Below are 14,001 nucleotides of genomic sequence, written 5' to 3' on the forward strand. Positions count from 1 at the left end.
TTTGCTTCTTCAATTTGACTTTGTCCCGACGGTAATTGTTTTATAACGCGTTCCTCCACGCCAACTTCCGGTTCCACTATCTCCTTCGCTTTTATATAAATTGTCCTTTGATTTCGGAAGGTTCGAGACATATTTCGAGGCGTATTTTGCAACCGAGTGGGTTATTAGAAGGAAAATAACATTTTTCGAAATTTACAAGCGACCAAAGCGAAATGCAAGCCAAAGCGATGTAAGCTGTGCCAGACAAACAATTTCCGTTGCCATGTTGCCAATTTCAGAGAAGTAGCTTTTCATTAAACATAATTAAACCATTCATTCCGAAATTAACAACATTTCGTTGTATTTTTGGTATCTTATAGAAATCGAATAATAACTGGAGAAAAGTACCCCTTTTAGATCATCTTCAAAAACAATTTCACGCACTCTTCCAATCGTCTCCAATGATAATTGAGATTAAATTACCCACGATTGATAAAACAGGAATCTACACCTTCCGTGAAAATTTCCACAAACTAGACGCATTGTCGTAGGCACATCGTGGAATCCGTGGATCAACAAGTGTCTCTCCCCCAAAAAACGGGTTCTCCATTCTATATCGAGATGTCAGTCGGGTTGCCTGTGGCGCAGGCGCGGCCTTCCTCGGGATTGGCCCGAAGACGGGCGGGGGTCCACGAAATGGTCGATATTTTAGCTATAGCGGGCTACAGTGGCGCGAGGCTTTACCGAGGCCAGTCCAGTCTCTTTAAAATCGTCGCGAAACAACCCCTTCTCGTTTTGTGCTGGCCGTGTGTGTCACGTCGTGTGTCCATCGAGCTGAAACGTCGCGAACAGTCGCTCATCGAGGTTGTGGAAAAAAAACAGGAGAGGAAAAAGGGGCCAGGTGGTGCAGCGCGCGTGGTTCGTGTGCATCCCTAACTATTCTTCGCCGATCGACCGTCACAGCAGCAACGTTTTTAGGAGGTACACACATCGAGAATGTGGGTCTAATAGGAAGTTGGACAGACGTTTGTCCACCTGCGAGGACCCATCGCGTTATCCCTTGTCAGAACAATTTTGGTCCTACCAACCAGTTCGTCGATAGACTGCTTATTGATTTCTCTCTGTCTCCCCCTGCTGTCTCTCTCTCCCACTCTCTCTCCTTCTTTCTCTCTCTCTTTTTCTCTCTTTCTCGCCCTCTCATACGCTAGCTAACCAGAAGCGGCTCTTTTCACGCACTTTGCGCTTGCATGACTGTCTTTCGCCACCTGTACTCTTGTGTAGACCGAGATAGGGTCATCCAGGGGCACCTTCTCTCCATGGTGGCTTGTACACAGTCACTAGATACACAAATTTAAAAAACAGGAACTGTCTGATCATTGTTCATGTTTGAGATTGGAATCATAGACTTGGCATGATTCGCGTCAATGTGGATCCCTTCCGTGTGACCTTCTTATCCCCCTTGTCCCCCTCTGTTAGAAGGAACATGTCAGCTGTGAGCCTGTTAGGAGTAAAAATTCCGCTTTTAGCAATATCTTTCGAAGATGTTCGACGATTGTTAGATGATCGTACAAGGGTGGACAGTTTCTTATCGATTTTCTTAATGAGTTTTCGGAGATCCAGAGGCTAAGAGCGTCACGACGTGCACATACGGAGGCTCCATCTTCCGTCTACGTTCATTCTGCCAGCCACTGAAATCGAAACTATGTAACGAACGGCGTGGGCAGTCAGGGGTTGGGAATCGATCTTCCAAAAATATTTGCTTTGTTGCTACCCCACCACCAGCCGCGTTACGATCACCCCCATGGCGCAGCAGCGTAGTAGAGGAACGTGGATCTGCCTTGTGCTTTCTCAATTACGTTTCCGCCATTTTACCGGATCTTTCGCACTCTGGTTGGTCCTGTGAGGCTGGCACAGACTTTGGAAGAGGGTCGTTGGAAACTGTTCCAAAATTACGGATTGTTCAGAAGTCTCTTATTTCGAGGTTAGGACAGCTTTCGACGTAAATCCGCTCTATTCTGCCTTGAAAAAATATTCTGAGAAAGATATTTGCTTTGGAAAAGTAGTCCGAGTCGTTTGAAGCTAAGATTGACCCGCTGTTTAGAAATTGTCGATTGCTCAGAAATCTATTATTTTGAGGTTAGGTCAGCTTTGAACGGAAATTCGTTTAATTCAGCCTTAAAAAATGTACTGAACAGTTTATTCGTTGAGATTTATCCAATACCAGTTCAGTATTTGGCACAATGGTGTGTTTCAGGCAACAGGTAACGCAGGGTTCCATGGGATTCGCCATATGCAAAATGGCCTGGGCTAAACGGTGGGTTGAGAGAGAGGCACAGACAGGTCCATTTTAATGTTTTAATGCGTTCAGCCAGAGGAATTGAATGTATCTGGGCTGGAGTGGCTCTTCAGACGGGTACAAAGACCTGTGACAGTCGGTGAAGAGCATTAACTGTGGAAAAGGGACGGGTGCTTCAGAGATTCCACCTATCGAGGGAAGTCGATTGTGCTTCATTGATTTTTCTCAGGAATTATCGACACTGTCTGACAAAGATTTTTTCATGCTTCTAACCTGAAATTGTGTTACGCCCTCCATATTCCCTTCTGAGGGTGTCTATGCAGGGTGTCTCAGTAATAAACCTGACAATACTAGACAAAGAGTGATCATTTATGATAAAAGTGTTGCATACGAAGCTTTAATTGAAAATTAAATTATTTCAGCAATGACTGTATTTGCCTCATATCAACGTTTGCATGCTTCTGTTTTATTATTTTATAAATATTGCTATGGAATCTTCTATGCTTCTTCTGTGAAATAATAGTTTCTCACGATAATACGAACGAATGTAATTAACGATAAAATAATGTAACAGTAGCCTTACGCCTATGCGATTAATCTTCAAAATTTATTTCTCCCAAAATCTTTGTTCCACAATTTCGATTAATTTTCTCGTAAACAATAATTCTGCGTCTGTTCGTGCCACGATTACTTGGACACCCCGTATACCAGGATCATCCTAACCTCCACGAGTCTCGTTAGAAGCATCGTCGATATTTTTTAGCACGCTAAATTTCGAAATAATTCATACGATGCAAAAATTTATCTAAAAAATCTATCGGTGACAAATAATTGCCGAAAAACATTGGGAAATCGTGTGTTTCACGGTAGATTATCGTTTTCCACGGTTAGAAAATTTCGTGTAAGGCGTTATCGTGCTAGCAAGGATGCAGTTGTGTGCAGCACAAGCTGCACGTCAACGTTAACATATGGCCGGCGATACGATTATCACGAACCTTGTCCCACTTTTCCCCGGCTCGCTTTTCGATCACTGTGCGTAGGTGGTTGACACATTTCTCCCGCGAAATCTTTTTCGCTATTGGCGACAGGTTGTCGAACTTCCGGTAACCGGGACCACTTCCGCCAGTTCCTGGACCTTGAGCCTCCTACGCGTCTTTGCTATTGATTTTTCGCCACGTTTTCTACCATCACTTTTTCCCACAATTTTAAGTTTCTTTTCAATTTTCAAACTCGGGATTTTGATCAATGTTTTTTAATAAAAACGTAAGGTTACTCGGCTGGAAAATTTGTATCGAGTGTCATTTACAAATTTCTTTTCAACTTATTTCGTTTCAACTGCACTTAATTTATTTTCTGCGAATCTTCGCACTCGGGATTGAGTTGATCTTGTTTTTATGAAAGTGCGAGGCTGTCTTTGAAAAATTTGTATCGGGCGTGTTATTTAGAAACATTTCGATGTAAAAAGGATTTCGGAAATTCCAGTATCTTCTGGGAGAGTCCAATTGATATCTTTATTTTATATTTGACCGTGAATCACAGCACGATTTCAATGTCGAATAAAAGAAACTTCTACTGCACGTTATTTTGCAAAAATCTGAAAAGTTAGCAAAAATTTTAGAAAACGATTTCAGTTTTACGAACGTTCGTCTTACCCTTGAATACGAACGGTGCAACTTTCTGAATAATTGATTCACAATGATCCGTTCGTTTCTTGTTCCCTTTGTAGAATCTATCGTTCGTGAAAAAATTGTTTTCTCGTCAAATCTATTAGTTATCGACAGTCTGCGAGACGTCTGAAGGCAGGCTGCTCTCTTTTCCGTGGTAAAAAAAGGGAGGAGAGAGGTGGAGGAAGGGGAGATCTTTTAATTCGACGAGCATCCTAGAAATAAGTGAGGCAGAAGTGATAGGGTTTGAAATCTGAGGGAAATCTGGAGTTACCTTCGCGGCTCGAGCATGAAATCGATAAGAACCTCCCACCAGTGTTGAAAAAAGTTCGCAGTGTCTGTGCTTCGGCGTCAAGTTTATTTATAGACCCTATGTTCCTGAAATTTATTTTCAGCCATAACTGCACATGGAATAGCAGCTGATTCGCCTTATACCGCTATTACGTACCGATGTCGCGTGGAAAGTTGTTCTTTTTGATGTTCAATTATGTACAATTGTTATCGACAATAGATCATTCAGTGTCAATTGTGGGTTTCCAATTGCACGAATTGTAGGTACAATCCAGTTAAATTTTGTGGCCATTATGAGAGGTCATGTCGTCGAGTTAGTTTCAATTACAATTGAATCTCGTGAGACTCGAGTATTTTGTTCTTTTATTTGGTTCTGTAACGTGGAATCCTTAAACAGAGTGTAACTTTGATTGTATCAACTTTCAAGTAAATTTCAATTATTGTATTCGAATGTAGGTGACATTTTAAATCGTTTAATTGTTGGAATTGATGTTAGACCGAAGTGCGAATAGAATTTTCAATTATTTCAATTCCATTTCGAAGCTTTCAATTCTGAGTAATTGTGTCAGTCAGAATTCTCACTAGATTAGCAAAATTGTACTCGATTGTTTCAACAATTCAGTTCAATTCAATTATTACGATAAATTTCAATTACAATTTTCAATTGTTCGATAAAACTTCGTTCCAATTGCAAGCTTCAGTTAGTTAACTCAGATGCGTTTGAAACTTGGAATCAATTCAATTATTCAATTTCCGTTCAATTCCATTACGAAGCTTCCAATTCTGAGAAATTGTGTCAATCAGAATTCTCACTATATTAGCGCATTGAATTGTCGGTTCAATTCCTACCACAATTTCACATAACTTGCACCCCTTCCCTCTCATCGATTTAACCACGCAGTACACGTGGCACCGCGATATCTACAGCCGCACCTGGCGTCCGGAAAAAGTCACGGACACGGAACTAGCTGTCTTCCTATCAGCTTATGCATGAAGTAACTCACGATTGCCAACCAGCGATACAACCTTTTCTTCACACACGAACAAATACTGTACTCTGTTTGAAAAGTTCCAGGACAATCGTATCGTACATGCATTATTATTCAACGATATATGTAACGTGTTTCATTCGTTACATAAAGCACAGTTGGTTTCTTTCGGTAATTAGAAGAACCTTTAACAGAGAAGCTCCAAGTTTGATATTCGCACTGACATTCACAAGTATCAACGCACCGTACCGAATCCGAAGTAAACCTGAACTAAGCCGTTAAGAAACTAAATTAAGATCCAAAAGGACGAAAAGTTATTCAACCTGAAATCTGGTATTATAAACGTTTTTCTGAACGGTACAGGTAGTACCTTCTCTAGTTTACGAGATATTCACTCTTGAAGCGAGAGTGAAGAAAATTATGAAAATGAAGGAACAATTGCTCGGGTTTTGAAAGGTTTCAAAGCAGTCTGCCTTGAAAAAAAAAAAAAAGAGGAGAGAAAAAAGACACAGGAAAGGGTTTATACAGTCTGTGGAAAACGGTCTCGCGGGATGAATGAAACAATAATTTCTCCAATGAAAACGTTCAGCCTTAAGGAGTTAATCAACGACGCGTCACAAAAGTGTGTTCTCTGTTCAATTTTTCCCCCCGATTTTCATGTTTTCAATTTCCCGTCGTGAATGGCCGCCGTTGGATGAATGGGGCGACTCCATCGGGCATTGCAGGCACGTGCTTTTTGTACGAACCTGTAGTTTGAGGTTATTGGGCTCAATTGTCCCAATTGTGGGATTATCGATCATGGAGTACAGATGTTCCTGGGAATTGCATTCAGGCGACATCGATCTGCGCTTAGTGAGGCTTTGTGGTATTCTGTTGGGTTATGGGACGTACAATGTCGCCCTTTTGCCATTATAATTGACAAAATTGAGTTTTTCAGAGTTGAACAAGACCAATTTGTCGATCAATGTAAAATCACTTATGCACCGATTTGATCTGTTTTCTATTTTTACAAAATTAACAACTTTCTCCACTACCAATGACCATTTACTTGGAAACTATTTTTCTCATGTATAAGTACATGTATTGTTCTTTCTTTCGCTGCTTTTAAATCTTGTCAATTTCTTTCTCCTTCGGTTAATTTCTGAAGAAGTGAATTGAATAAAGTATAGCTGAACAAAAAGCTAGAATAATAATCTAATAATTTCAGAAAGTTTGACACGAAGGAAATTAATGAAACGTATTTGACGAAACTTTTAATACCGTCTTGAAAGGGTTGAAAGATGAAAGAACACACGTGGAGCATGAAATATTCTGAAACATTGAGAGAAATGAAAAATTGTTAGGGTAGAATAACTGAATAAATGTGCAAAGTAGAAAATGGCCCCCCACAGGTACCATTCTTCCTACGTCCCTGCGTAGGCGTGTGCTATCGTATCAAGAAACCGCGATACCGTTGAAAGAACGATGAAAAGGAACGAACGAATCCGGAAAATAACGAACGAAAACACTGGCATAAGCCGCGTTGTCACACTCGACAAGTGCGACCATTTTTATATACTCCTCGGAAAAATTCCAATCAAAAATTGCAAAGAGTATCGCAAAATAGTGCAACAGTGTGAAATCGTGACAATTTTCTTTCTCGTATTTTCAGACAATTTAGTAACGAAAAATTATAAAAAGTACCTTGAATAGTGTAACAGTGTGAAATGACAATTTTTTCCCTTTTTTTTCTAAAAACTGAGACAATTTAGTGACGAAAAATTGCAAAAGGGTATATCGAATAGTGCAGCAGTGTGCAATCGTGGCAATTTTCTCTCTCTTTTTCTGCGAAAAATTGGAGAAACATTTGGAAGTGAAAAATGGGTGAAAATGGGGCGAAAAGTCCGGCAGAAAATTTGAAGAGGCCAACGGTGAGGGATTCGGTGCTGGAACTGAGAACGAGAATGGCTCGAATGATGTCCATCGTCGAGATTACCCCGCAGAACAGACTTCCGGTACCGGCACGCGTGCATTTTCCCGATCGTTCGCCGTGATAATGCTAATTGCGAATAGTGCTGGCTGATCGGCCACTGTGGACGGTTCAGAGCGTACTAGTTGGCGCGCGGAGTGATTAAAAGTAGGATATCGACGGGGATAATGGGAACGGTAATCTGTGACGGGGTTTAGAGTTGATTGAAACATGTGAAATTTCGGATTTCGGAAATTGGCCGGTTTGATTGTGGCGTGGATGATGATTTAATGGAGAGGAAAATTCCATTTGCATTGGAGAATTTTCCGAATATCGTTCAATATTGATCCTTTTCGTCAAGTTCGTAGAATAATTTGATTTTGTGTTTAAAAAATGATTTAACATTGGAAATTGATGCGTCTTACGATTCTTCAAAACTGAATAAATATGAAGAAATATTGAAATTCAACTTTGTGAAAGTTGTGTTACAATTTTTTTCAAATCTTTTGAAAAAAAAAAATAAGAGAGTTTAGTCAATTCTGATGTAGGTACACAGTTTTATTAGCGAAGAGTAAAATTAAAATTTATTTTTCAAATGACCAATTATTCGTTTTGTTTCGAGCTTCGAAGAAGAGATTAAAAAAAATTCCTCTCGTCGATTGATCGTTGTTGAAGAGGTTGAAAAAGCACCAAGAGTCCTTTTCAAGGGTCAAGTTCCATTTTGAGGTTATTAATCTTGCTTCAGTTGGTGTTGGATTGAACGAAGGGTTTCTGAACAGTTGTGATTAGAGTGCTGCGTGTTTTTCAGCTCGTTGACCACCCCTCTTTTCAGGGTGGAAAAGTGAAGTGGCGTTTACGTGAAAATACACGGCGAAGGAAATTTTTCCTATTTCCCCGTTTCTGTGAAATATTGGGTCACTGAGAATGTCGACTTACATCTAGCAAGGAATTATTAAAAAATGACATCTTAACAGCTTTTTCTAACCTATCTAATTTTTTCTGATAGAAATTTATCAACAGATTCAGGCGACGTTAACTGTGAAACAACTTGATGGTAGTGTTTCTTATTTTCTACATGTCTTAATACCATTTTTCAAAAATAGCGAATCACCGATTAACCGACTGAGAAAAGGTCCTTTTCTCTCCTTCGTTATTTGATAAAAAATTTGAAACATGGCGGACTCGTTTATCGAGAAAATTAATTAAAAATCCTAGGCAATGTTAATCGTTGAGTAAATTAAATAAAATATTTTCAAGATTGTTTGCAGATATTTTAAAATGAAAATTGTTGGTCGACACAGATGGTGGGCCAGGATCCAAAAATTCAGAAGGAGGCGGCGGACCAAAACTTCGATTACATGTTCAAGTTGCTGATCATCGGCAACTCGTCCGTCGGGAAAACGTCCTTCCTGTTCCGCTACGCGGACGATTCCTTCACCTCAGCCTTCGTATCGACCGTGGGCATCGATTTTAAGGTGAAAACGGTCTTCAGACACGACAAAAGGGTCAAGCTACAGATCTGGGTCAGTACACCTGCATATTGTCCCCCATATGACAGAACATTCCCATAATCTCTAACCGCATAATGTTCACCTCGATTTCGAGAAAATTTTTCAAAAAAATTTCTACATTTCAAGAATTATATTGTACATAAAGGATGTCCTGTGAAAATTTGCAGAAAAGAAATTCCACGTTTTAATAATTATATTATACATAAAGGATGCCCTATGAAAATTTGTAGAAAAGAAATTCCACATTTCAATAATTATAATATATTATACATAAGGGATACCCCATGAAACTTTGCAGAAAAGAAATTCCACATTTCAAGAATTATATTTTGCACAAAAGATGCCCCATGCAAAATTTGCATTAAAGAAATTCTGTTTCAAGAATTATATTATTCATAAAGGGAATGCCCCATGAAAATTTGCATTAAAGAAATTCTATATTTCAGTAATTATATTATTCATAAAGGATGCCCCATGAAAAGGGTATCTATAACCGGATAAGGGGGTCAATAATGCCCCTAAACCAAATTCGACTCGCGATAGGTCATTCGATATCTTATCAAAAAAGAACAATTTGTGCCAAGTTTAAAACTTTGTATCTCGACGGAGAGAGGGGAGGCATAGTAAAGGGCAAAAATGGAAAATCACGTTTTTGCTCAATTTCTCTCACCTTAGCGCATGAAAAATTTTGAAAAAAATCAGAGGCACTTCAGTTAACGAGGTACATATTGCAGACTTTTTTCCGATTTTTAAATTGAAAATCCAAGCTATAAAAAATAAAAAACGCAAAAGAATGCTGGAAAGTACTCATTTTATATTGAAAGAGTCCCAGAACTATAATTATATTTTTCAAGTAAGTACGTATCCTTGATACTATTATTCTGAATTTTTTTGAGATTTTTTGCTCAAATGCGCCGTAGTTAAAAAAATTAAAAAGTGACGATTATTAAGCTCCATTTTATCTGACCATATCCTTTCTGAAACTTCCTGTAATTCTACAAAAAAATGTTTCAGAAGAATGTTTCAGTATTTTTTCAGGCCTGTATAATTTTTGACCATTGGAATTTTCTGCGACACTTTCACCGATATTTATTTTCGTAAACTTTTTGTTTGGAAGAATTCGAAATTCGCTGGGTAAAACTGTCTCCTTTGAATTGGCGATTGAAAAATTTTACACGGAAAATTGATCAAGAATTTCGAAACTAATGAAAAGTGTGTTCAATGTAGAGGAACGAGTGTTTGGTCGATTGTTTTCAGAGGTGTGAACTAAATATAACTCTGATACGTTTGTTTAGTTTCCCTAGCGGCATTGTGATTATTGCCGCTGGTTTATCCGCACGTGGCTTCATTTATCACCTGAAAGAAACAGAAAAATCCATAGTCATACATTATCGCACGTGTATCTTTCTTATTTATGACAGCCTGTTATTTCACCTGTGGTTGATGTATGTATGTTTCCTTCTATTTCCTTCGAGAATCGTGTATGCGTATCTGTCCGACGAGAAATTTTGCGAGAGATAGGAAAAAACGTGGAATTTTTGAAAAATTAATTTTATTATAATATATAATACATATGCACAAGAACCAAAATTGCGTATCAGCAGAATATTTGAAAATACGTGAAAAAGATAAGTGTAACTTTGCGCAGACACACAAAAATACACAATTATGTATAGGATATACAGTAAATTTTCCACAAGTGTCAGTCACTTTGGATTCTACAAGTGTCAGTATAGATGGTCCTACGCCTAGGTCTGCGTCATTGCTGCGCCTATGTTATCTCGCTCGCTCGCTCGCACTGTCCGGCGTGACAGGGAACGTGTTAATAAGTAAATGTTCAAATTATGTCGTGTTTGACGTCATTTTCATCAGAAAAATCTCATCAATATGTTAAGAAAAATTTCGGGATAAAAAAACGTAAAATTAAAAAAGTTGATATTTAAATCGCTTGGTTGCCTCGACACACGTTTCATCCTTATCTTTTATTCGCTGTCCTTGTCTACGTTCGACAAACTACAAAAGCGGGCGCGAGGCTCAAAAACGTAGTCCCTGACTCTACAAGTGTCACGTTTAGATTCCTTGCGGACTGACACTTGTGGAGAATTTACTGTACCTACAAAATATAGTATTCGAAAATGATATAGAAAAGGCTATAAGTGACAATAATAAAAATTTAATATTTTGAAGTTTTATCAATTAACGAAAAAGAAAAGTTTTATATTCGAAGAAATGAAATTGCAATTTGCACAAAATATATGATATACATATAACCCGAAAATGGTAAAATGTGTAGTCTACCGGGTGGCACAAATGAAATCAGCTGTAAACCCAAATACAATTTTACTTATTAATTTATTAGAGTTACATTTGGTATGACATAAACAATATTTCTAACTCAAAAACGTTTTAATTTGAACAATTTACACGACATTATTATTTCTGTACGCAATACAACTTAACACGTTGAACCCCGTGGGGGGGTGATCGGTGACCGGCGGTGCCAAAATTAGTGAAAGCATTTAATTTGAATAGATGGTAATATTTGTAAAATTTTCATCTAATGCATCACACAGCATATTTAAATAGTTTTATTTCTAACTGTTGACATATTATTTATGCATATTGGGATGTGTTGTATTTAAGTAAAAAATTTATTTCGACGCCGTGGACAAGTTAAGTAGAATTGGTCCGGCATTCAACGTGTCAAAATGAGCCCCAGAGGGAAAACACTGTGTTTTATCGTGCGTCACCCGGTACAAAAATTATAGGTAGAAAATGTAAAAAGAAGCATTAGCGTGTGACAGAGTGTAATAATTGTTGCAGGACACGGCGGGCCAGGAGAGATACAGAACGATAACAACGGCCTATTACAGAGGCGCGATGGGCTTCATTCTAATGTACGACATCACAAACGAGGAGTCGTTCAATTCTGTACAAGACTGGGTCACGCAGATCAAAACCTATTCGTGCGACAACGCCCAGGTAATCCTGGTTGGCAACAAGTGTGACATGGACGAAGAGAGGGTGATATCCACCTTGAGGGGTAAGCAATTGGCAGACCAATTGGGTGTGCAGTTCTTCGAGACATCGGCCAAAGAGAACATCAACATTAAGGTATATCCTCGATTCGGTTTCACTTTTTGGAAAATTAACGTGGAAGAAACAACGACGTCTTAATTGCTAAAATAGACTCAGAGTTTATTTTCTTTTCGAGCATTTTGGTAGCTAACCTAACCTCAATATTAATCTCGACGGAGTTTCCAGCATTGAAATAGACTTAGAATTGAATTTTTTGAGAATTCTACCCAACCTAACCTCAATCATACCAAATACTATCCTCGATGGAATTCTAAAATTTGGTATTTCAGAAAAGAGAGTCGCCATCACTGAAACAGCCTTAGAATTTAACTTTCGGGGAATTCTGTCGAACCTAACCTCAATCGTAGCAAAAGTATTACTTCTGAAGAAATCATAACACCCATTATTCCCAAAAATAAAACCATTACAATTACAATAGATTTAGAATATCTAACGGTCTGAAAATTCCGCGCAACATAACCTCAATCGTGACAATTTCGTAGAAACAAGGCCTAACAGACTCTTCACAGCTAAATCGACATAGTAGTCGATTTTCTGAGCAATCCAAAAATTTCAAGTAAATTAGTACCACGTCCAATTTCCCTTTTTTCTCTCTCTCTCTCTCTCTCTCTCTCTCTTCTGGACTGTTTACCAAGTCCATTATCCCTGCCAGTATGGTCATGTGCTAGCGTCATTAGCAGACGTCGCTGGAAAGGTTATCGTGTCACGTTTCAACACTTATTTCCATCCGCGTAGTGTGTACACAGTGTACCATCACCTTCGATCAGGCGTCCTCGATTACCGCTCATCTGCACCCATTAATCACCCTTGCACAACGGGTCGAACCTATTGGCATTGACATATCGACGTCTACGCGATCGATTCTTCTGCCTACGGCCTGACTCTGCCTTGAGACTGTGTGATCCGGACAATAAACGTGTTTTTATTAGGGAACGCCTCGATATCATCCACCTGTACTAGTCTCCGCAAGTCGGAGACCTGAACTTCTGACATAGACCTCTTAGATCAGATTTAGGTTCGAGGATACTTGAGAAGTACTTAGTTTGGGTGGTTAAGAGTATTCCGAAAGTACAGTAACGATAGTTTGAGACGTTGGGAATAGTCTGAAGGGTTCTGGTTAGGTTAGAAGTGTACCAAAAACGGTTTGGAGTGTTAGAAGAGCAACGATGAGTCTGAAATATCTTTCAAGGGTGGACAAATTTCAGAGGTATCCTGAGAATATTTCAAAATATGGACAGTATATCCTGGAGTACCTCCATTGTGCTTACATGACTATTTATGGACCAGGAAAATTAGGGAAGAATTAGGTTAGCACTTTGTTATTGAGAGCATTGAGTCATAAAAAGATTCCTATCAAGAAGAGGGATTCTGGTTCACTGCAGGTAGCAATTATTTTGAAGATTCTACATTATTCGGAACTGTTAGGCCAAGCTACTTTGCAATTAGGTTTCTTACAATAATTTCAACCATCACGAATCCTAGATCACCCAGAAATTCCTTGAAAAACAATCCCTACGAAATCCAAGACACGAATCGACTAGTCATCCCTCGTAGTGTCTACCAACAGATCACACAAATCGTTTGCTGTCTACAGACGGTGTTCGAGCAGCTGGTGGACATCATATGCGACAAGATGAGCGAGTCCCTGGACAACGATCCAAACTTGATCGCAGGTGGAGTGGGTCAGGCGAAGGGTCAACGACTTACCGACCAGCCGACCAATCCAACGGGTGACAATTGTAATTGCTAAGATCGTGGATGGCCACCGAAACGCTCTACAAGCAGAATAAATAAAAGTAAGGAAGACGAAGGAAAAGAAGAAGAAGAAAAAGAAGAAGAAGAGGAAAGAGGAAGAGGAAATATTAGAAGAGAAACGCGTGTATGCCTGTGTATACATGTGTGTATGGACGCGTGTGGATGTGTGTATGTCGATGTGTGTACCTGTGTGTGTGCGTGGGAGAGGAGAGAGAGCGAGAGAGAGAGAAAGAGGGGAGGAGGAAGGTCATGTGACCATGCTAGCCCTAGTTCACTTCGTTATTTGTTCATTTCGCTCCTCGTTTTCGGCCGTTCTTCGTTCTGCTCTTTTTCTTTCCTCCTTTCTCGATCGATATATTTATATATGTGCACATAAATACGTATGTATGTGCAGGATGAACCCCTTGACCTGGCATCACCGTAATTGTCCCTCAGCATCAGTTATACGATTACCGAAACGTTTAATTAG

General features: G+C 39.2%; 1 protein-coding gene across 3 annotated transcripts; it reads left to right on the forward strand.

The window, feature by feature from the left end:
• The first annotated feature begins 716 nt into the window (after window positions 1–716).
• On the forward strand, window positions 717–13,679 carry LOC108580351 (ras-related protein Rab-3). Of its 3 annotated transcripts, none has more exons than XM_017944083.1 (4): window positions 717–960; window positions 8,469–8,690; window positions 11,502–11,792; window positions 13,372–13,679. In XM_017944083.1, exons 2-4 carry the CDS (start codon window positions 8,469–8,471, stop codon window positions 13,525–13,527), a joined length of 669 nt encoding a protein of 222 aa, XP_017799572.1. In that variant the 5' UTR covers window positions 717–960; the 3' UTR covers window positions 13,528–13,679. The 3 variants fall into 3 exon arrangements, with proteins under 3 accessions (XP_017799572.1, XP_017799574.1, XP_017799573.1); XM_017944085.1 differs by lacking the exon at window positions 717–960 and adding an exon at window positions 7,127–7,213; XM_017944084.1 differs by lacking the exon at window positions 717–960 and adding an exon at window positions 7,463–7,527.
• The last annotated feature ends 322 nt before the right edge of the window (window positions 13,680–14,001 follow it).

Source organism: Habropoda laboriosa, unplaced genomic scaffold, assembly GCF_001263275.1.
Source record: "Habropoda laboriosa isolate 0110345459 unplaced genomic scaffold, ASM126327v1 scaffold9, whole genome shotgun sequence".
NCBI lineage: Eukaryota > Metazoa > Arthropoda > Insecta > Hymenoptera > Apidae > Habropoda > Habropoda laboriosa.